The 24,132-nt window shown below is 40.3% G+C and overlaps 1 protein-coding gene across 1 annotated transcript in view; it reads right to left on the bottom strand.

Moving 5' to 3' along the window:
- Window positions 1-6,301: 6,301 nt before the first annotated feature.
- The window catches only part of ABCC4 (ATP binding cassette subfamily C member 4 (PEL blood group)), a 156,213-nt gene continuing 138,382 nt past the window's right edge, over window positions 6,302-24,132 (bottom strand). The window contains exons 30-31 of the mRNA XM_064440683.1: window positions 15,669-15,803; window positions 6,302-10,804 (exon numbers count right to left, since the gene is read on the bottom strand). Coding sequence (XP_064296753.1) covers window positions 10,697-10,804; window positions 15,669-15,803 — 243 coding nt within the window. The 3' untranslated portion in view covers window positions 6,302-10,696. The remainder of the gene's footprint in view (window positions 10,805-15,668; window positions 15,804-24,132) is intronic.

Here is a 24,132-nt window from a genome sequence, read left to right as displayed (position 1 = left end):
TCTGGGAAGCAGAGACTTCTTCCCCCTCAGTTAGGGCAGGGGACATTTTCCTTGATCAGAGCAATGGAAACTTGAATCTTTGTGTGATTCTGCATCAAAGAGCCATCTGGGACTGTCTGGGCTTTTCCAGCCAAAGAGCTACATCAGAACTGATTGCCCAGACTACTCCAAATGAGCCTTCACAGAGTGCAATGATTAAGACTACTTGTGGAGGTTTATTTCTGGTCTAAAGTCTTCTAAAGTTTTCAAAGCAACAAAAATTGTCTTACCTGCTTATGCAATTATACAAGCACATCCTGCTTGATCTAGCCTCCATGCCCAGCATTTTTTCAGAAAGGCAAGTCATTTTGTCTGGATTTGACAACCTGATTAAAGTAGAGAAATTAAGGTTAGATTTGGGAGAGGTTTGGGCACTGAAGTCCCTGACTTTTAGGTGATCTGGCCTCCAGCAGCTTATGAGCTGCACTCAGACTCCCTAAATGGTTGACGGTGAAATTTAGGTGCTTCAGAGATGAACCCAACAGAGCCGGCAGGATACAATGGGATCTTCTTGAAGGGAGCATGTAGCTGCTTACATTCAAGCAATAGGAAAAGTGGAGGACAAGGGTGTATCTGCAATTCTCTCTTGCACTAAAAGCCCCTTGAGGCTGGAGTGAGGCAATCCTGTCTGCTTGGGATCCATTGTCTGAAATCTTCTCCTGGAGATTGGTACCTACGCCCTTTCTTTCAAAAGACTCCATACAGATCAGTCTTTTGAAAACAAAGCAGGAAGAAGAAAAGGTGGTGATAGCTTTCATTATATAATGCCTTGGTATTCAAAGTATATGCTGAGGAAGTGGGAGGCCCGGGTTCCTCTCCCGCCTCAGCCCGAGGGACCCAAACCGTCTCCCACATCCCATGAGAGTGCCCCAACAACCAGGCTTGAGGCTACCTCGGGCGGAGGATCCTCCTCCACCCCTGCTTTGAAACTGCACCGCTGGGCAGCGAGGAATTTCAGACTGGGGAGGCGGTGGGGGGGCGGTGGGGGAGAGCGAGGAGGGAGCGTGCCTCTGATGCCGAAACCTGGCTCTGAGGCCCGTCGCCAGGGAGCGGGGAGCCCCAGGCTGCATCCTCGCTCCCCTGACGTTTGTCATCCGAGGAAGTTTGCACGCTGACTGTGGGTTATGGCATCCAGATTCCTCCTCGCTCCTTAACACCATGACTCTAGGAAAGGCTTCCAGCAAGACAGCACGTGGACGGGCGGAGAGGGTCTTTCCACCCAGGCATCCTTGCCTCTGAAAACACTTTCCCAGGAGGCAGCAGGCAGGGACTTCCTTTGCCCCTCTCCCACTCGCTCTGTGGGTGCCCACACGTGTGACATCTTTCGGAGCTGGAGCTGCCATGGAGCTGTGTCAGGAGGCTCGGGGTGTGGCTATCTGGGCCTGCCGAGCCCCTAAACAAGTAAAATACCACTTTTCTCTGTACCAGGGAGGCTTAGGTGGGCACAAGGCACCAGGCTGCCTGGTCTTGGCAGCTCTGGAGGCCCCACGCGGCACAGATCTGGGGACCTGGGTAAGCACCAAGGTAAAGAGTCAGGTGTTTCTAGGGTTTCCAGGCAATTACAGGGTTACGTGGCAGTAGAGTGGAGTTTTCCAGACAAGCTGCCTGGACACATGGACTTCAGTTCAGTTTATACCCTTTGGTTTTGATCCTACCTACAGCAGAGGAAGTTTCTTTCTTTCCAAGTGGGCACGCTGGGTGGCAGATGGAATTAATGTCCCCTCCCTGATGTTAGACAATAAATCAGCTCCTCACTAAAATTCAGGATTAAGAGCTGTCCAGATAAATCAAAGTGGGAAATCAAGCTCTTTCCTCAACTTCAAGGCAATGGATTAGAAAAGATGGACACACTCTGCTTGATTCACTCAGTTGTGATATGATTAGGTGTTAGAACTCTAGCATGGCTGATATTTCTCCCAGCGTAAGATCAACTTTCCCAGTTAATAAAAAAAGGGGAAAAAAGAAAAAAAAGAATTATGCAAACAATTTAACAGCAGGGGCCAGTCTTTATTACAGTCCCCTCAGGATGGGCAAATGAAAGCCCTGAACAGCTACCAACAACAGTAGCCACAGTTACAGTAATAGGGCTTAAATATCCTGCGAGCTTGGCAGCTCTCACCCAGCAAGGAGAAGTCACGCAAAGGCACATAACACGTAGCAATATCTGATAGAAGTTTGCCTCAATATCAGTTCCAGAGAAAGGATGAACTGATAATAGCTTCTTGAGGAAGGGAAAAAAAAAAATCTGGAAGGAAAAGCAGCCTTTCTGGTAAATCTGTGACAACAGCATCAGCAGCTCCGACTGGTTTGTTGCCCATTCCTTTCGGCAGTCCAGCAAAGTCATCTCCCAGAGATCTACACGTCTGTCTGTCAAGTAATCATTGCACTCACATTCATTAGGCTGCAGCAGAGGCATCCCCATTAGCCAATTAACCACCCCATTAGGAGGTCCTTGTAAGCACTGTGGGCTGTTATACCTTCCTCACAGAGCACCCAGGAGCTTCATGGGCCCTTGCTCCAGCAGGTGCCCTGGAAAGAGGAGAAAAAAGAGCAACTTTCAGTCTGCGAGACGGAGACGCCCGAGCAAACTCTCGCTGTTGTTTCCTTCACGCTCTAGGAAGTTCTTTCTAGAAATTTTTCCTTTTCAGAGGGCTCCTCCTCCAAAACAAGCCTGGTTACTCAAAACGGGCAGAGGCAGAGTCAGCCAGCGTGTTTGTAAGGACGGCACCTGAGGGGAACAGGCTTTGGCCATGCCTGGCTTAGGATAAGCATCTGCTCTTGCTTACCAGCAGTGCTTGGCCTTTCACTTTCTGCTTTCAGCAACGAGAACTGGTTCTGCACAGCATCTGTTGCAACTTCGTACAAGTGCAGAAATGCACAAAGAACCCAGGCAAGTCAAACCAGTGCAGGGGGGACTCCTCCAAGCCCGGCTTCGTCCCAGCAGACCGCAGGCAACTCATTGCTCTCTATGTTCTCTTGGCATGTGCAGAGGCACCTTCCTATTCTCTCAAGGCCACGATGGTCTCCATTGTTTGCTGCTAGAAATGGCAGCAGGGACTTTTCCAAAAAACTATTTGAAAAATGCAGATTCTCTTCCCTTCTGTGTATGTGTATGCATGATGTGACACGCCATTCAAGTATATCTAGCTTTACTGACATGGATACTCACAGAAATGAGCACATGCATGCATGCCCAAAACCAGGTGAAACTAAAATTTTAAATTCACAGATATGAACATTTACACCAATACAGAGACAACACTATGTATTTTCTCTGTTCTGTTATGAATATTGCTGAAAAAAAAATCAATAAACGTTAACCATATACATAAATGTGTGATCTACACAGAATGCTTGAAAGTAATTGCAGAAGGATTTGTTGAGTAATTAAAAAAAAAAAAAAAAGAGAATGATTGTCAGGAGGTGACCTGCTTGTGAAAAGAGGCACTTAATTCACTGCATGAATGAGTCATGGTGAATTACTTGCATAACTCCACTCACGGAAATCACTACTCTGCAAAAGTGCATACATGTTAAATCAACCAAAACACAGAGCGGTCCATATTGCTACAATGCTGTCTTCGTGCTGGTACAGAATGAGCAAAAATCCTCTCAGCTAGGCAGGGAGCGGGGAGAAATCCTCTTTTTTTGGTGTCCTGGCAATATTTTCAAGAGACAGTTCGACAGCACTCGCTTGCCCTATTCATGCCTGGCATTTATGTTAAAAAGAAAATCTGGGTCTGTAATATTCAAGAGCAAACTCTTGTTGACAATGAAACTTTGACTAATAAATCTGAGGCTGCGTTTCCCACCCAACTCAATTTAATGCCATAAGGTAATTAAGGTCCTTTCCTGCTAAATACAGAGCTCTGTGAAGAATGTCAACTGGCATGAACATTAGCAAGATTTCCCTTCTTCAGTCTGCTCTCAGGATGCGTAAGTTCTTCCTTTATTTGCTAACTGTGGTTGAACTGTGAGGTTCAAACCTTACTGGAATTAAACAAAGGGAGCTATTTTTCACCGTCCCCCCACTTTAACTTTCCATAGAAAGTCTGCAACACTAAAAAAAAAAAAAAAGGGAAAAAAAAAAAAGCCATAGCTCCTGCGTAAGCCTCATGTGCCTGACACAACCCACCAGCCTTACTTCAGACATCAAATTCTGATGTTAGAGTGACCAGGTGATACACATGCCCTTGGCTGCGTTTAAATTTAAACTGTGAACTTCTTCTCTGGGTATAGGCAATGCAGAGCCTTCAGTCAGTATTTCAGAGCTTTTCTGTTAGGAGCTTTATTGATTATAAGGAGAACCGTGGTCTATCAGGAGACTCACTGGCCGTATGTTGCACGAGGAGCAGCTGCAGTAGGAATAGCCAGCTACAGAGAGTATCGCATCCAAAGCAGAGGTCCACATGGTAGTGACAGCACTGAGGGCAACACCATCCTTGGGGAGTCAGGAGAAGCTTTTGTAGAGCTGCCCAACAGCTAAAGCACCGACCCTGCAAGCATCAGGCCTGTGCGCTGCAGGAGCCGCAGTCTCAGCCACCACCGCCCAGCTGGGGCAAGAGAGCAGGAGTGAACAGAAGCAAATGGATCCTGCTGCCCAGTGAGACCCCAGCCACGCTGACACGAGAGCCCTGGGGTAGGGTTCCCAGCTCCTCCTGGTGTTTTTACTGACAGTCATTGAATAAAATGCTTAAATACTCCCTGGAACTGGGACCTGAACCTGGGATTTTCTTTGTCCTGGAGGAAACATAATCCGCCGCTTCACTCACGGTGAATATTCCCATCAAAACCACCCTGAATATTGTGGATCGGCGATGCAGAATAGAGAAAGACCCAAGAGGCTCAGGCTAAGGAAAGCCTGCAAGCCCCCTCTCCCGCTTCCCAAGTGTGCGCTCTAAAAGCCCAGGGTGTCCCTTGCAGGAGAGGGAGAAGAGCTGTGGTCCAGCTTTTAACTCAGCCCCATTTGAAGACAGCAGGTATGGGACAAGTACCCTCACTGAGCCCTTCCAGCAACTTAGCGTACGTAGGACATGCTGAACGGCAGTGGGACTACCTCCAGTTTCTTCTCCAGGTTATTGTACTTTTGAGCATGTGCTAGATCTGTGGCTAAGATCCACAGGGGATTTTGCATCTCAAAATGGGTGAGGCTATTGATTTCAGGCAATTTTGGGAGTTAAGTGGTGCCAAGGTGCAGACAAGTGGAAACTAGATTTCACAAGTCAGAGTATGGCCCTGCGTTTTTATACATTAATATTGCTCCAAACCCATGAACCAGCTTTATACACCGAGTTTATGAAATTCATGCTTGTTTTGTGGGCAAGATCATAATACACATCTTTGGCTTTGCTATTTATCTGCAGCTCTCTTTCAGGCAAGATAACAAATCTACCTCACCCATTTCTAAGAGAGAATTTCATTAACATGGGAGCACACAGATTTGGCACGTGCCTGCTCCGGAAGGATACTGTGCATAGCACAAGTGACTATTGCTCTGTGACAACCTAAGCCAAATTCACTTACAGGTGGTTAAGATAGCTGCACGGTTGTTGCAAGGTAGACTTGTGGTAGAAACATGAGAAATTTTTATTTATTCTAAAAGGACAGATGACAATCCATGATGCGTCAAGTCCTGGACCTTGCTGCACTGGGGGATTATTGACAAATGCACAATTCATCTTGTACTAAAAACCTGCATCAGAATAGACACGGGTGCTTGAGAAGGTTGGTAGACATAGGGAGAAACATTGAGCAGTTTTCAGAAATAAGCAGTTTTAGAGTGTCTTGTTAATTCAGGCAACAAACTCATCAGACAGAAGCGCGGGATTGAGATGACACCAGAATTTGGAGTTGTCCTGCTAACCCATTTCACTTCTGTGTCCATTAACCTTCCACCTTTTGGCTGTCCGGTCCATTGAGCTTGCTAGCTGCTCGAGGCAGAAACCGTACCTGCTCTGCACTTGTGCAACTGCAGTGGTTCTTCCACCACAATTTCTGGAAAAATTATTTGCATTACTTTTTAGCCCTTGTCACTGAAGTAAAAAGCTCGATAATGTCATCTGAGAGATCTCAGGCCACAGCCTGACTGCTAAAAACAAGCTGGAATGTGTTATTCTGTGCTATACCTCCAAAGGGAGTATTTTCAACCTTCTGAGTTGGCGATGCCACCAAGAGGTGTTTGGAGATTTCAGGCACGACCTGACTTAGCCCAGCATTCCTGCTTTCAACCACATGTGCACAATGACGACGGACTTCTGCATGCTTCTGAGAAATGCCTTTTATTGTACGACAGGAGTTGTCACGTGAACGCCAACAAAAGCAATCATTCATAGCCATAACAAAATCCAGTTATTACACAAACGCAAAAAAACCAAAACGAAACAAAACCAGAGTTAAAAAGATGAAAAAGCAGTGCGCTGTTACAAAATGCAAAACATGTACAGAAAGCCACATTCTTCTGCTAAAGTGTCAGATGCTCATCACCATCACAGGCAACAAGTGATTTCAATTCCCCTCTCCCCTCACTCACCCCCTCCAAAAGAGGAAAACTTTAAAGGGAGATATTTCAAAGGGTCAGATTAACACAAAAAGCAGCATTTTCAGGAAAGTTTCTATACCATTTGGATCTTTCGTCCCCTTCTGGCTCTTCTGCAATCTTATTTTCAACAGGTATTGGGAAGGGTAAAAGAAGCTGTCAATGTCACTTAAACAACCAGCGTTACTGATGTTGGTCCTCCAGGAGGAAGGTCCTCCATCTTCCGAAGGGCGGGATGAATGGTATTGCAGACGATGCCTATCTGGCAAATGAGCTCTGGTGCAGTTCTTTATAGAGGAGTTTGCCCTTAAAATAAACCAAATATGAGATAACCCATCCTTGAGAACTGTGTTGGGTTCGACTCTCCCAGTGGTCTCCTGAGGAGGCATGGAGCAAGGATACACCAAAATGAATGTCTGAAGAACAATTCTTGAGATCAGAAGTAGAGGCCATTCCTAGTCTTTTACAATCAAACGAACAACAGTTCTGTAACTGATGATTTTCAGTATTACTGTATGAAATTATATTTATTAAAAGTAAAATGCTGGAATACTTTAAGGCACCTCACGGCAAAGAAATATTTTAAAGGCTTGAATAGCTCAGAAGATTGAGTTCTTCTTCCAAGATCCCCAGGAAGGAATGTAGCTTATAGCAACCAGCTTTGCTATTTCCAAATAAAGCATGAATATTTTCAAAGTGGAAGTTTAGAACTATTTGAACTTTTCTTTAAAAGGAAACATAAAACACCTTGCTGGAAAGATAATTTGTCCATTCAACAGACCAAGACTTTCACCAAAGGAAGGCCCTTCTCATCCTTGATCTGAGTTTTGCCACTTGGGTACACTGCACTTTTTCACTCAACTGAAATTAAACGGGTCAGTCAACCTTAACCAACAGTCATCTGAACAAAACCACTATCAACAACAAAACCGTCAAAAGAATCTAAAAAACAATTTCCTGATTAAAACATTTTCGTTACTTTAAACTGCAAAGATGAATATAATGCCAGTGACAGACACGAATGACTCACTATCAGTTGTTCTACCCAGCAATTTATGGGTTTCAAGTGGGATTTTGTAAAAAATTTGTTTTCTCGTACATTGATACTTGATACCTACAGCTAGTAATGTCCTGCCAAAACACGTGAAGAAGCAGAATCAGCGTTTTCAGAGATACCTAACATTTTTGTGCGCATTCAAAAAGCTACAGGATCAAATTAATTCTAGCTTATAGACTGATAGCTAGATCTGTCAGGGTCTCATACCAGTGAGTCTGCAGCAGCCAGCGTTTTGGAGCTCTGCTCTGAAATATAACTTACCATAGATTCATTTCAGAGCTGAAATGAACTAAAACTGTAATTATATCCTTGGTTTACGCATGCATATCTCCTTGGTTCTGGTAAAAAAACCCCTATAAACCCAAGGTATACCGCCAGAAGAATGTACTGTTCTCTTAGAGTATTTAGAAGTCTTAGTGTATTATGCATCATACTTACTTTCTTGTAAGAACTAAATATTTAGAAATCAAAAGAATTCACTATTGTAAAACACAGTTAGACTCTGGATATGTCGAAACTGCTCAATAAGAAGGTAAACAAATGAGCTCAAACATCGGACTCCATTAAGCATCTACACTGCCTTACTGGTCAGGTCAGCTCACCCCAGCTCTGCTTTGGACCACTCCAGCCAGGCCTCGCCATGACAAAGCTCAAGCAGAGTTTGGACACGGTTCACACCATGCCTCCCTTCCAAAAAGGCAGTTACAGACAAGACCATGCAGGGTTAAACTTTCTTCATGCCACACAGTTCCCGAGCATTATCCCATGTGACTTCACGCACTCTAACACTTCCCTACGTCTTCACATACCTCTGCAATACAAACACCTCTCTACTGAGCTGCACAATAGCCCTATCCTTATTTCATACCATTTGAACTGAAAAGGAAACCAAAAGAAAATACACTAGATGATAATTGTGTGCTAGGTCCATAACTGGACCGCGTGAGCCAGGAGAAGACCAAGGGCCAAGTGATACAGAAAAGCGGATGTGGCTGGTGTGCTTGAAGAAGGATTAACCATAAGCACTGCTTACACGAGCCAGTCTCTGCCACGTGGCTTTGGGGGCAGCTAGCTGTCCCTGACCCTCTGGTGTTTAGCACCGGATGTAGCATGAGCCTCATGCAGTGCATCACTGCATGAAGTTTGGTTCCACTGATCTCAGTGGGATTTGTCACAGTGTGAGGTGCTACACACCGCAGGAGAAGTGTCAGAACCTGCCAAAAAGAAGCTAGGGACAAGAACATTTCATTTTTTAACTTCCTGCTAACAACAGAAAAGGATGTTACCAGCAAAACCAGATGCTTGATGTTTGTTTCCCCCTGCACCCAGCAAAGCCAAGCTGGCTGGTGGCACTGCAGGTAGTGCGAGGTCCACCCCTCTCTCCTGGGATCTCAGCGGGACAGCAAGCCTCACCGCAGGGAAGATGCTGCAACAGGGGAACAAGGATTCTGCCTCTCACACTGGGCTGACTCCTGACTTCTGACAAAGTCCTTCTAGATGAGCCCTTGTGCTGAGGCACAGGCTTTGGCCTCAATTTACTTCTCTACAAGGAGAGAGTAACTTTGTATTTGAATCAGTTATTTGCTGGTAGATCTGCTTGCACTGAGAAACATTTGTGTTTGCCTTACTTTTAGACTACTGGGTGAATAACATGTTTGTTAAATATGTAACAGCAAGCATCTTCAGTGTTGGTTTTTTTTTATAAGCACAGTATTTTCTATGTCCTGAAGAGATCTGTTGCCTTTTAGTCTCTTCTGTGCCTTTTAAACAGTAAGATGAATAGATTTATTTTCTACTGGACCTCAAAGCATAGGTATCTCATTAAACATGAAACAATCTGAAGCAGCATAGCACTTGCTCAATTTTTTTTTTTAAGCATGGGAATAGTGTCGTTGCGTTAAAGTGCTTTGCTGAATCAGGACATAACTTATGAACACAGAACGACTCCCTCTCACTGCATTCCTCTCACTATCAGCAACAGCCATTCAAAACTACAGGCTGCACTTTCCTACATCTTCTGGTAGGATGGTAACTTCAAACAGCTTGAGTTCAACAGAACCCCTGATGCAAAACTTTAAATATACTAAGGTTACATATTTTTAACATATATTTAATGTATTTGTTGGTACCCTGCAGTTACAGCTTTGGCTTGAAGGCACAAATATTAAGGCACAATAAATGCAAATAAAGTATACGTTTCAATGTGTTGTGTTGAAGATAACTTTGTGCTACACAGTATTTAGGTATAATGACATGTCATTCAAACATTTCCTCAAGTTATTTTAATACCTTTTCTTCTTTGATAACCTGGATAAAAAGAGGAATGTATGTTAAATTATTTAAATATTTCTTCAGTGCAAATGTGGTAATTTTCCTCTGAAGTATAAAAGATTGAGATTGATTTTTCAGCATTCGGATTTTAGCAAAATAAAACTAATATTTACATTCATCTTGAACAGCATTATTTGAATTATTTATCAAAAAAATAAGTATAGAGTACTTTTTAATATTTTAAAAAAAGTATTTTTGGCTTGTTCAATTCTTTCTTCTACCAACCTGCATAGCTACTTATGACAGGCAGAAAGACAGCTGCACTAGGCAGCTAGGTTGTACACTACCGAATCTGCTGTTTAGACATAGCTGTCGTGCCAAAGTGACACTGAAAAAATTTTGCTTTTGCTTGCTCTCAAAATATTTCCAAAAGAAAAAAAAAGGACACATTTCAATTTGTTTAATAAGCTCCAAATATGCACCCTAGACCTGCTAGGTGTCCTGCACCTGTTTAAATAAAAGAGATCTCTACCACGTAACTTTCAAATAAAAACTGAGTCTGCCTAATTTCTTTAGCAATAAAAACATAATTAGCTGGAAAGGAAAACATATTGCACTGAAATTAAAGAAAGAATGACAGTAAAAATTTTCCTCTCTGTATTAAATATGAAGGATATCCAGTGCAAAGAATTGCCCCCTCCCTTTCCTCTCCCGCTGATACTTGCAACCATTGTCACTGAGTTTAGATGATCTCAGGTTTACATTCTATGGAAAACAGTTAAGCTTATTAGGAATCACAGTGCAGTTTCGGTTATGCATAATCCTGAGGAAGGATCCAAGGAGGAGTCTGTGGCAAGCTGACCGTTCTGAACAACTTCTGGGTAATTCTTACTGAAGTACACCTAGGAAAAACACCAGATTCTGTGAGTCGTCATGCATCCGTCCATGAAACCTTTTGAGTTTCAAATAAAATTTCTGGAGATAAACCCAGTAGAGATAAATACATGTCCGTAAGGAACCCCAACTGGAACTTCAGGTTAGTGGCATTCTGTAACTGTGTGTCATTGAAAAATTAGTAAAATTACTATATGATCTTACATTATAATAAAGCGTGAGAAAAATCCCACACAATCTGTAGATCCACTCAAATTCTGGTAATTCAGATAAATAGATATGTTTTATCACTTTACATTAAACTGATAAGTAAAATCATTTTACTAGCTCAAAACATGGAGATAAATTAAAAACAGGATGACAAAGCAGCTGTGAAATCTTGCGTCTGCACAAGGGTTTCTCATTTTCACACATAAAATGAACACAATGGATTTGGATGTTAATATCAGGTTGTAATCCCTACATTTTACAAACTATGATTGACAACCATTGAAACTTCAAGGTATATGTATGAAATATCCCGGCGTTTAATTTGTGCTGCAGAGCAGTTATAGGGCCTATAGAAATGTGATCTCTGGATAGTGAACCACAATAATGAAAGAAGAAGCAAAAGCTTTAACAATGACTCAACCAAGCAACTTCTCTAAAATGTAAGATGATACCAAATAATAGGACAGTTCTTTGCCAAGCCTTTGAGTTCATGAATTCTACCAATTTCTAGCTCAACTAGGAGAGATACAGGTTTCCTGATAAATGTATAATCAGAACATAAAGGAAATGAAATGCTGTCAAGTTTCACTGTTCCACAATCATCAGTTTTTAGTAGCTGTATCATATCTCTGTTCCTTGACAGATGCGCATAACAAAATGAAATAATGTCAAGACTTGTGTGCTCTTATCTAAAAATGTGTTTGGGTGAAAAAGGACTTCAAATGCAATTTTTTTTCAAAGAAGAATGTGAAAAGTTTTGTTTGAGTCTTTAAAAACAGAAAATACACTATCTTTCTGAAGCTGACACGTGTCACGAGTTAGGTCTCATAGTCACACTGCTTTGACTATGGCTTACGAAACATTTCTCCGATTTATATTTGAGAGTGCTGTCAACAAAGTTCGGTTTGTTTGATAATAATGCCCTTTTCACGTATATGAATCCACGTATAAGACACGCGGGATAAAAAAGAAACAGTAATTCTATAAAAACATTCTTGTAAGTACCACTGCCGTCTTTTGTGCACACGCGCTAATACGGGATATATGGATATATGCATCTTTACAAGTTTCAAAGAATATTAAGGCCTGATTTGAATCAACAAAAGAATTGGAAGTCCTGTTAAGAGGCATTCCTCAGAAACCAGCCACGATCAGATGCAACAGAGGAAAGTTAATCAGGCGCCTGCCTGCACACACGCTGCAGAGACAGCAGCCCCAGTTGTGTATTCCTATCCCTTTCCTGGTTTAAAACATAAAACTTTGGCATACTTTTAATGCAGCTTTTGAATGTGATTTTTTTTTTAATGGAAAGTTAATAGAAAACCTTGGCACATTACTAGAGACGTAATGAAATGGCAGCTGCTTTTCAACTGTCTCATTGCAATTCTTCCCCTGAGCCCAATCCCTCAAGATATTAAATGCCCAAGTCTTTATACAAGTTTCTTCCACTGCCAAGAGAGCTGCAACCTTTTAAAAGTAATCACTGAGGTGAGATAACACCTAGTATTTTAATATTTACACATCTGTCATAGCTTTAAAATAAAATAACCCTTATTTTTCCCTCAACGTACTCAAGACCTGATTGACAGAAAACCAGCCCTATCCTGACACCACCAAAGCTTGCAGAAAATGCCGCTCTCGATGATGCCAAGGGCACGGAGAACACACCAACTTTTGTTTATCTGAATAATTGAGCACTTTTTTTTGCTCTCCTTTTTAACTGTTTGATGACTATTTTTCACCTTCCCATAGGATTTTCTCCTAATAGCTTCTTGTAAACTGAACAAGGATGAAAACATGGTCTCACGATGCCAAGCACAACTCTACTGCAGTCAGGCTCACAGTCTTGTTCGCATATACTCAGCGGTCTCCAATTTGAGCTGTGCCTGCGTTGTTTTCTTTGACATTTGCACAAAAAATGGGGATATGGAGTGACCAAGAGAGACATACAAATAGTGATGTTGGATCAATTTGGAAGCCTGAGCTAAGGTTCCAGCAATAGCTCGATCTTGCAATGCTTAGCTATGATGCCCACAAGATTTTTTTTGAAAATTAGGTTTCTTCAAAGGTGTCCAGGTTAGTCTTCCAATTTAAGGTGTGTAGTCCCTCTCCACTTGCACTTAAAGGATATTACTGTTCCAGAAAATGGATTTAAAGTCTCACCTTACTGAAAGAAGTACAGGTTTGTTCTGTGCAAGATTCAGGTCCAAAATGCAATAAATCAAATAATCATTGCCGAAGCATGGCCACATTCCAAACCATTTTACTTAGCAACCCACTGTAATGCCTTTTGAAAAGTATGTATATATGTCATACTGCCATTTCTTTCTATGTGCAGCATGCTGTTTTTCAACAACAGAAAAAAAAGCTGTTCTTCATAATAACAGTTCTTAGTAACCACAGTAGGAATGTATGAGACCAACAGCAATACATGCAACAGACTTACTAGTGTGAAAAGAAAAGCCATTGGAATCAGCTCTTCTGACTAAGCAACTCTGAAAGTATGCATGAAGCACAAGGGACAGCAATAACAAAAACCTTGAATTAACATCCAAGTCCTTCAAACAGAAAGAACTGTAACTGTGCTTCTGGGTAGCTGCTGACTGGAGATATAGTCTCTCGATTCCCATATTTTTGGGCTGAGTGTGGATAAGCACCATGCTTTGCATTCTTGGCAGATGCTAAAGCTTGTATCTGCCTTCTAGCCTGGGAGTTAGCAAACTTTTTCATCAAACCACATTTCAGCAGAGACTGGTTCCTGGATCTCTTCCCTTCCTGTACAAAATCACATAACATTGATGTGGTAACTGCAGATGACTATATGGGCAAGTAACATCAGGCAATTATTTTTATAGATTTTGGATTATCTTTGAATGCAGTTGTGCAATTGGGGAGGGCTGCAGGGAAGGAAGGAAACACAGCATGATATGGCTAAACCTCTACAGATGACAGCTGGACAGCCTCACCTCTTGCCATTCCAAAGATCAAGCCTTAGGAAGCTGGCCTTCACTTTACAGACAAACACTGCTCATATGAATTTGAAGCTATCTTTTTAACCATCATTTATATAACCTCCAGATTGTCATACACATACTGTAAAAAACATGGCTAATCCATTAATTTCTAGTAATAAAATTTAAGAAGCTACATTGCAGCAATGGTGAAGGACAGCAGGACTCCTTACATAGTCTAGTTAAAGACAAAGCTGTTTCCCTCAGTTCTGCAATTAGTGCCACGCATGAATTTATAGCGTATGCTCTTAGCTACAAAGCTTCACTTGAAAAACTTTTAAAAAATAATAATAAATTCAGCAGCTCTAAAAAAAGTCTAAGAATATGAACAGACACAGAAATCTCTTCCCTAATCTTCAAAAAGTCCAGTAAAATAGCCTCCAGACATGAGCATGCAGCCTCCATGACAGCACAATTTTTCAAATTTTTCCAACTTTTGCCAACTTGCTGGAAACGTATCTATTTTTACTAGGAAACAGCCAGGCACCTACCATTTTGTCTCCTGTCTTTATGTGTTGCTTCCCATCTATTGGTCTCCTGTTTCCCCAGGAAACAGTTTGGGGTTTGCGTTCCCCTAGCTCTGCTTCACACATCCAGCAACTTGAGGAGAGGAAGGCATAAAGGCCTTTGCCTTTTGTCTTGAAAAGGCTGTCTTAGGTCGCTATATGCCTAATATCAGTGCCTTACTTGTACAATGAAATTAAAGTTACATGACTACGAGGCAAGTTGCTGCTAAACTGAGCTCTGCCGGTCTCAGCTGAAGCAATGTTGAAACTTCATTGGCACTGAGAGAAATAAAACCTTGCTCTGGACATCCCGTGTGGTAAATTACCAAGAAAAAAAAGAAATCAAGCCAAAAGCTAGTCAAAATGAGTTTCCCAATCACAGGTCAATTTTTTTATCTTCTTATCTCTGCTTCAGCTTTCCATCTGAAAAGTGGAGATGATATAGCTGCGCCTCAGAGGCATATTACAAAAATGAATCCATTGATGTTTCTTAAATACTTCGATTGCCAGAGGAGTGCTCACAATTACATTAATAATTCTGTACTCAGAGTAGGATTTGAATAGTAAGCAGTAAATCAGGCACAGAACCTTGTATGGAGCAAGGAGGCAACAAAACGTTCAAAAGCTGTTTCTTAACTGAGCCCTGCTCATCCTACGTCCAGAACAGAGCAAAGGTACAAGAATGAAGTAAGAGAAAGCACAAAAATAAGAATGTGATTGCACCCCCCAGAGACCATAATATAATGCACAGGTTCTGAACCTCAAACTAAAATTTGATCGGCCCTTTAAAAAATATAGAAATAACAAATAAATGCTGGACTCTGCAGCCCTAACATGTTTTTACAGCAAGTTTTTCTAAGATCAATGCCCAGCACAGGTGTCTGTCATATATTATTTACACTTACTGTCTTGTGTACATACAGCAGGATACAAGAAATCCAAACAGTCTTTCAACTCGGGGTATATAAATACACTTATCATTTGGAAGTCTGTGTACATCCACTAAAAAAAGCACTGAAAATGATGGCTTTGCCTTGCAAAGCTGACAGATTCTTTAGTGGCAGGCTTACTGTAACACTGAATATGCTAACTTGAGATAAACAAACTGCAGAGACAAACTTAATTACCCCTTCTTCTAAAATTACCCGTTTTGCTGTTTCAATCAGAGAAGCCGCTTCAGTCTTGCCCACTTGTTGCACCATTTTGTAAAACAAGCCATCTTGTTCTTGCAGCAAAATATAAGGTTCACCATATTCTTTCAGTCTTCCTGCATCTAAAACCTGTGAAATCAGCAGAAACCAACGTATTAGCATAAGAAATTCAAAAACAGATGTTAAGAGACTACAAACAAGGAAGGAATGTATGCACTTTAAGTGCTAAAATGAATTTTGTATCCTGAAAACGAAGTATGTCCTCTTCAAACTCGCATGGCACTTTTTCAGTTTATAGACCTGTTGAACAATTTTAGCATGTCCTACAGCCATTCCACCTATAAGAATCCAATGCAAAGTTACGCAGAGTATGGAAATGCAATATTTGTGAAGCCAACAAAGCAGATTATAAGATTAATTGTGTAAGAAAGAAACAAAGAGGCCAAAAATGGTCTCTGAAGTAAACTGCTGTGGGTAAAAACCATGCAATAACCACCAGAACGGTTAAGGAAGAATAAGTCTTTTGGATTAGAGGAGGTGAAGATGTAATTAAAGAAAATGAGGGTGTTCCTGAAGAGATAAACAATTTCTTGCATCAGTTTTTGCCAACTACGTATGAGAAAGATACTTACCCGGAACCTATTCTTTCTACATAAAAAAATATGAGATGCCACCAGGGACATAGGCACCCAAGAGAGAGGAAGGGAGAAGGAAAAAACAAAAGAGAAATTAAAAGGCATTAATTCAGTAAGCCACAGTCGAAAATATCAGAAAAATTTTAAACAAGCTGATTGAACTTCTAAGAAAATATTCTCATACTAGTGACTCTATTTAAGGACGGCATGGTAGCAAACACTGCACTTCTATTTTGAAAGGCCTTACGGTATTCACTGAACAAACTTTTAGACTAGCATATATATTTTGAGGTAAGACAGTGATTTAGTTAAAACCATCATTAAAACCCAAGTCGAAGACACACAGATCACAGGTAGAATTTGTTCTCCACAGTTTTAGCAAAAGTAAACTGTCCCTCACAAATCTGACACAATGCTTAATGCACGAGAAGAAAACTAAAGGAGAAATGGTTTATATGGATTTCCAGAAAGGTATCTGGTGTAACTAAATAGCTGTGCTACAAGGGAAAAAAATTTTTCAAGAACCTGGGCAGAAAACAAGAGATTAGAAACAAACAGTTCATTTTCCTCTGGGGAAGGCTGAAGAGGTAGGAACTGGTGGGAACCACATTGTTCCGGCATACGTGGTAGCTACGTATGTGTTAGTCATCAGAAAAAGAAGTTATTGGAAAAGTGACAAACCTGCAAATGACACAAAAATGTGCAGGGAAGTCTAGACCAGAGGAGGTTCAGATACACCAAACTAACCTAAGAGAATGAGGAACACAATAGCAGAGAAAAGTCAATATTGACAAATGCAATGCACTCAAATACTTAACTGGCTTATAAATTAATGGTATTGACTCAAGAAAGAGATTTGGGTATCAGTCTACAAGTTCAATACTTTAGTCCCTGTGTAGGAGCAGTGAAGTTAAAAAAAAAATAAATATGAGAATTTATGTGAGAAAACAAAGTAATTCAGAACATATTTTTGTTCTTATATAAATAAAAAGCTGAATACACATGGCATACTATTGAAAAAGATATTGCCACAACAGAGGGACTTCAAGGACTCGTAACTGAAGCCATAACTGTGGTGTACATACTTGTAAGGAAAGAAAAAAAAAAAAAAACACAAACCCAAACTGGAGCTGTTGATTTCAGGAAAGAAATTAATAAAAGGTATTATGAGGACAACTTCCAAAATAACAAAAGTAGTTTGCAAACTTCTGTTTGCAAGAAGAAACTCTGATAAGCTTAGAGACAAATTCAAAGGGAACTTTCAAACGTGCACTTTGCCTGTGCAACTCCTTAAAGCCAATCATCTTTACAGCCACCAAGAGCCCGTCGGATCTCTAAGCGGCCTGGACCCCCATTAACGACAAAACCCACAGGGAAGTAGGACAGCTCAGCCGATCCCTTTGCCTGCACTGGTGTGAAAATTACACACTGCCAAGGTCGCTGTTGACTCGTTTGACACCAGGGACAGGGCACCAGGGGAAAGGCGCCCACTCCTCTGCTTCCAGTCCCATTAACTACATGGCATTTGAATACAACGTAACTCAGCCAATAACAGCAGCATAAATACATCCAATTTTATAAACTGTATGCACAGAAACTTCTAAGAATTTACTTGCTATTTTCAAAAGCTCAACTCTTGGAGTACCCAGCTTATACTATGATTTTCCTTCGCAAGCGATTCCTAGTACTGTTCGGTTTATAGCTGAAGAAAGTGCTTGTTGAAAAATTTTAAAATATTACTATTATTGCATAGCACGAAATACAGTAATTTAATATACAATTGATGCAGTATCTCATCTGCAAAGGTATATTTGCTCATATGTTGATTTTTCAGTGTATTTATTCCCATCTCATTTAATCTGAATATTTTAGGATTAATTCCAAATATAATTTTAATCGCATTTACATACTACAGTATGCCATAGTTAAGGACAACTCCCTTAAAAATGTAATAAATGAATTTATCATATACAGTTCAACGTAACAATTAAATTATGTAACCAATCCTTAAGAAAGAGAACAAAAAGCCTCTTCATTAAATGTGTCTCTCACAAGTAAAGAACTAAAATAGAAAAGTAAAGGGTTTTTTAAAACCTACATTACTGCAGTATACAAATTTTAACATTAATTTTGTAAATATCTGAAGCAACTGCAAACATGGACAATCTTTCTCCTCCAGAGAACCTGGGACGGAAAAAGGAAAAATTTATCCTTCCTTGACAAGTTTTAAACAGCCAAGTCCAGAAGATGGACAGATAGAGCAAGCGATTTGTGTCTAGAAAATTGCATTCACATTTTAAACAAATCCTTAATCTATTCATATCCTTTCTTGGAGAGTAAGAACAAATTTGTGTTATGAAAATAGACAGACCAAACACAGCAAAACCAAGCCGCGTTCCTTTTTTAAAAATCTGAAATGAAAAATAAAGAATGAAACTGAACAGACAACATCATTCCTACAAGTCAGGAACACTCGATAAACCCTATTTACCAAAGAAAAACACTGTTTCTACTAACTGCTGTCATCTATGAGACAATGGAGAAAATTTAAGCTGATCTACTTGGTAGTTATACATTTATATATTTATACATTTATTAAAATGTGCTTAGACAAAGAGATAGGTACTCTTCTTTGAAGAAATACGTGCTGATAAAATTTAAATAAATAACTAGGTACTTTGGCTAAGGCTTTGCATACTCTTACTCACTGACTCCAAGCCAAATTAAAATCATTAGGACTTCAAAAAGGCAGCTAATCATTCAGGAAAGGTGGAATCTGGTGTTTACCAGCCACACATTTTCTGATCAACTTGCATGCAACGCTTATCACTGCACAATACAACCGAATTGAACCCAGATGCGTTCCAAGGCAGTTGTACCAGTGGAACTTGATACAGAAAAGCCAGAGAAGCTTGTAGCTGGTGCAATCAGATTGGCAGGATGATTATGGAGGACACATGCAGGAGCACGGGACTCTGAATCAGACTGGGATTACAGACTTTAACGCAGATATTAAGAGAGGGGGATTTTGGACAAATTCAACTTTATAAAATACACCAAACAAAGATTCATAATAATTCTGTGGGAGTTAAGTGCCTGTGAAATACTTAAGACAGCCCAGAGTAAAATAAAAACGAACACAAAAAAGCTATATAAACTCAAAGTAGTCATACATAAGCCAGGGCCAGGTTCTCCACTCTCTTGCACTGGCAGCTGCTTCTACCTTGCCTTTGTAGTCACATCTTTATGACTTCAACAGGATTTTCTCAAGTGGAAGAGTAACTCCAACAGTACAAAATTTACAATATTGGATGCTGGTGATCATGCAAAAGAAAGCACGCAGGAAAATTCTTAATCAACAGAATTTGTTCATGTCCTTGCATAAGGTGAAACTGCTCTTTACTTATAGCTATATAAATTATCATTACTCAAGCAGCACTATTCAGACATCTTAAGTTCAAAAAGGGCTCAAATGCTATAGTCTTTTTGAGTAAAATCCTCTCATGCCACCTAATTCCGTTTCATCTAATGTTTCATGCTGGTCAAATTGTCTAGGGCAGGGACTGCTCATCCCAGTTGTGATTTTTTCAGAAGGGTAAGCACCATGTTGGGTAGAAGGCAACATAGTTCTGAACAGCACTTCGACATAGAGGCAGAGTATAACATAGAAAGAGTGAGATTAAAAACATGGCAGGGAAGGACAGTGAAACAGAAAAGAAGTATTTGAATTTGACTGACCTGCAAAGGCGAACAGAGTATTAGCTGTTTAAATGTGTTATGTTAACTCTAGCTAGCACAGAAGGTCTATTTGCCTATGCCACAAAAATGTTGCTGGATTAAATTTGTAGAAGATTTGGCATCTACGAAATAGTTGTCCATTTTGCCTCATCGGTACCCTGCCAGGGTATCTACCTCACCTTTGCCTAGGTCCCCCCCAGAAAAACCTCAAACTTTGCAGTATTTCCATTCCATAGCCTCAGAGGTTAATGTATTAACCATGACAAAAAAGCAGGGGAGAAGGCAAAAAGGAAAACATAAAATGGTGAAAAAGAAATCAGAGATCCGTTTCACCAAGAAAAGAGAAATGAGACAATGAATGATGAGGATACTACATCAAGATAGTTTGGGTCTCTGCTGGAAACTAGGCAGCAGAACCAGGACAGCACCTTTTCTCCCTGATGGTTCCTGCAACTAATTTGTATTGTTCAGTTGCACAGGACTTTGGAAAAGAAAACACTCCTTTTGTATGTGAATTTAAACTCTTCCTTGTGGATTAATGTAAGTAACAGAAATGTCATTAGCTACAGAAACAGAAAGAACACGGACCCTTAAAAATGCTGTAACAAATACCACGTACTTATGGCTATCCATAGACACAAAGAAGAAAGTTCTAAATCCTGCATTTTCTAACTTTCAGCAACAAAAGCAGACAAACCAAGAGAACAATAGTTATAAAACATTCTGAGGAAAAAAAACAGTCCAAGGTTGGAAGTGTTCAGCAACAGAGGAGGGGGGCATGGGAATTTATTTCAACTATTATTGAGGAATGACTAGTATTCCTATTCACGTTCATCTTCACCATAAAGCCAGAGGGAAAATGGGACATTTAAGAGTTGATCATAAATGTTTTTATTTCCTATTCAAAAGGAAAATAATTCAAGCAAATTATCTCCTAGGGAATACATCTGATTTAATTTAGACTTGGAGAAGACATCACCAAACAACAAAATTATTATTAAAGTTCAAAACTCTGCTACAAGTACAACTTTGAACAATGTTTTCCTCAGAGAGCATACATCAAGATGATCTTCAATAGAAGTCCTGGGAAGAGGAGAATATTCAGGAGATGCTTCTGGTTACATCATATTATAAGAAATATATTTACCCAAGACAATACATAGCTTTGTGGGAAAGAGTCAACAGCCTGTGCTCCAGTTGGCATTAAGTTCAGACGCAAGCATGTTCTGTCTCTTCAGCCTCATCATGATTTGTCAAAACAGATCAGAAACACGTACATACTTCTCTGAAGAATCAATTATAAATATCAACCTATCTAAACGGGTTTGCAAACATCGAAGAACACTGAGGAGGCTGCAAATATAACTCAGGAACCATTTTAAAGTTTGTGGGTTTTTTTTTTCCTTTTTTAAGGTCCATCCCCCCCCTTTTTTCCTTTTTTCTTCATTTTTTTCACGGTGGAGCTTTGTTTGGCTGTCTTTTGGCATTTTGTTTTGGTTTTCTTTTAGTCTCCAGGTTTAATCTAAGCATTCCCCAAGCTCCTCAGGGTTCCTACACAAATTACTCTACCAGAAACTCCAGTCAAATTTGGTGTCAGATAACATACACTTCATATATCATGTGTACAAACAAAGCAGAGCACACTTGGGCATTTACCTTTTTTACCTTCTTATAATCTGAACTGTTATTTTCAGACTTTCCAAATATTTCACCTCAGCAGAGCTTAACTGCGCTGTAAGAATGCCAAATCTGCCACAGGGATCTAGGAGTTGACATGTACCCCCTTGCCCACCCTTCCCCTCTTCACAGGAAAGGCAACTTCAGACATTTTGTTCTGTAACCAGAAACAGAAGATTTCTTTAAACTGAAATAATTCTTAAGCTGTAACTTTGGGAAAATTGAGCATGCAACACTGCCTGGCAAATTGTTCCACATATGAGTTATCCTCACTCTTCTTGCAGAGGCGTAAAAATCTAGCTTCTTTTTCTCCATCTGATGGCACGCCACTGTAAGCTGGCTGGAATGTTGTAGGAAAAAAATATCAATTATGTATGTAGTAATGAGTCTTATTCTACTGATAATCATTTGATATTAACTCCTGTATCTTGTTGGAGGAAAGAAGCCTGTTAACCAGTCACTGCAGATGTTTCTTGTATTGTTCAGTTTGCTCACCTCAAAATATCTGATATATCCGTGCAAGTTCAACCTTTCCCTTAGAGAGTACGAAGGGACCTCATGCCAGTTCTTACCAACAGCTGTACACGCTGACAAAACTCTCCCTTGTTCAATCAGTAATGACTGCTTCCATCACTGTAAAGCCACATTTCTCAACTGAGATTGCAGAATGGCTCAAATATGGCCCCAAAGTGACAGATGATATATTTCAGCTTTCGAGGGTCTTAGAAAGTTATATAAGCTATGAGGATATTATGCTTTTCAAGAGTTTAAGGAATATTGTTGCAGATGACTGGGCAGGTCTCTTGGTTTTATCTTTTTCTGATGACAATGAACTTGTGACTCAGCTGCCAAGCACAGTTTTACCTTATCAGAAACTCTCTGCTCAAAGTATCAGCCACCAGCATGCCCTGTGCTAATTTGCTTTTAATCAGTAATATAGTATTTTTAAGGGTACAAAAAATCATTCTATAAAGATGTGTTAGTATTTCCAGTACAGTCTGGATTCCATACCATTGTCTTTAAAGAAATATTATCTGACCATCCTGTTCTTATACTGATGGAAACACATTCACAAGTAAGAACCTGACAGAATGAGAGATCAAGGTTCATCAAGCATTGGCTTAACTTCCTGCAATAATTCAAATCCACCTCTTCATTTGAATGGTCCCAGCTGAAGTACTGCCTCAATAATTACTTGGTTTATTTAGGCAAGAGAAGAATCTTGTTGGGCAGCCCTCTTAAAATGGGAGCAGTTTTTAAGAACTCAAGGATGACAATGTTTTGGAGAGGTGTGGCTTAAAACTGGCAGAGAGAATCAACAATCCTAGTATCTCTTCAAACTCTTTGGGATTTTGACTCATTTTAGAGACAGCTGGGCCAGGTGTGGTATTTAGAACTGTCCTAGACACTACTTCAAGCTGACAGTACTTGCTCTGATACATAACCATGGCGCATAGCTCCATATTTTATATATAGCCTGGCCTAAACATCAAGATACTATCTTTGCTTAAAGGTAAAGATGCATAAATTACTCATCTTTGAAAACAATGTGTTCACTGTTGATATTTGTTGAACTCAATTATTACATTCCAAGAAAGAACATGGAAGGATCTGGTTTTCCCTTGTGGTTTGCTAAACATCAACCCAGTTTCAGAAGATCTGGGACCAGTGGGAATTGCCTTTGTTCAGATTCAAAACAAAACCAATCATTTCTGAAAAATCACTTCCTAAATGCTCAGCTCTTCCAGAAACTGTGCATGTCTTGAGTGTCCAAACGAAAGGAGAAACCTAATGGTTTCCAGGCCCTCTGTTCTCCATCAGTTGGCCAGTCAGGCTCCAACACAGCCAGAGAGCCAAGGAGATAAGTTGGCATTAATCACACACAACATCCGGTGGAACTGCTTAAAAACTCCAAAGAGTCTCCATGAAATGTTTCATCAGTCCTCATAGTTAAATGTTGAGGTCTTCCCTAACTTTTCACATTTGATTATTCAGATCCTGAAAATCTGGACATCCAAACAGTTTACCAGCCACCTTACAGAACACACGTACACAAGCAACGTTTTTGCTGTGTACATACCGATACTGATACTCAAGTATGCTGAGACCAAGTATTCTTTCACCTCTCCTCTGCAAGGCATCTCACCTATCACCATTAATTTCTATCTTCTGCTCCATGCACGTCCCCTTCTGTGGCTATCCTTCATATTCTTATCTTCACATTTCTTTACTCAAGAGACTGTGATCCCACAGCACAGCTCGGATTCTTCACAGGCTGAATAAAAATTAATAAATTTAGTTCTAATATTCCCTAGTCCGTATTTTCAAGACAGAGGCTTAGTCAAAGAAGTTTTATTAGTGTTTGTTCCTTTTGAATAATGACAGCAGGTGCACAAATATGAATGTAG

Source organism: Phalacrocorax carbo, chromosome 1 (assembly GCF_963921805.1).
Source record: "Phalacrocorax carbo chromosome 1, bPhaCar2.1, whole genome shotgun sequence".
NCBI lineage: Eukaryota > Metazoa > Chordata > Aves > Suliformes > Phalacrocoracidae > Phalacrocorax > Phalacrocorax carbo.
The sequence above is the reverse complement of the archived record's forward strand: the minus strand, read 5'-3'. Positions and strand labels throughout refer to the sequence as shown.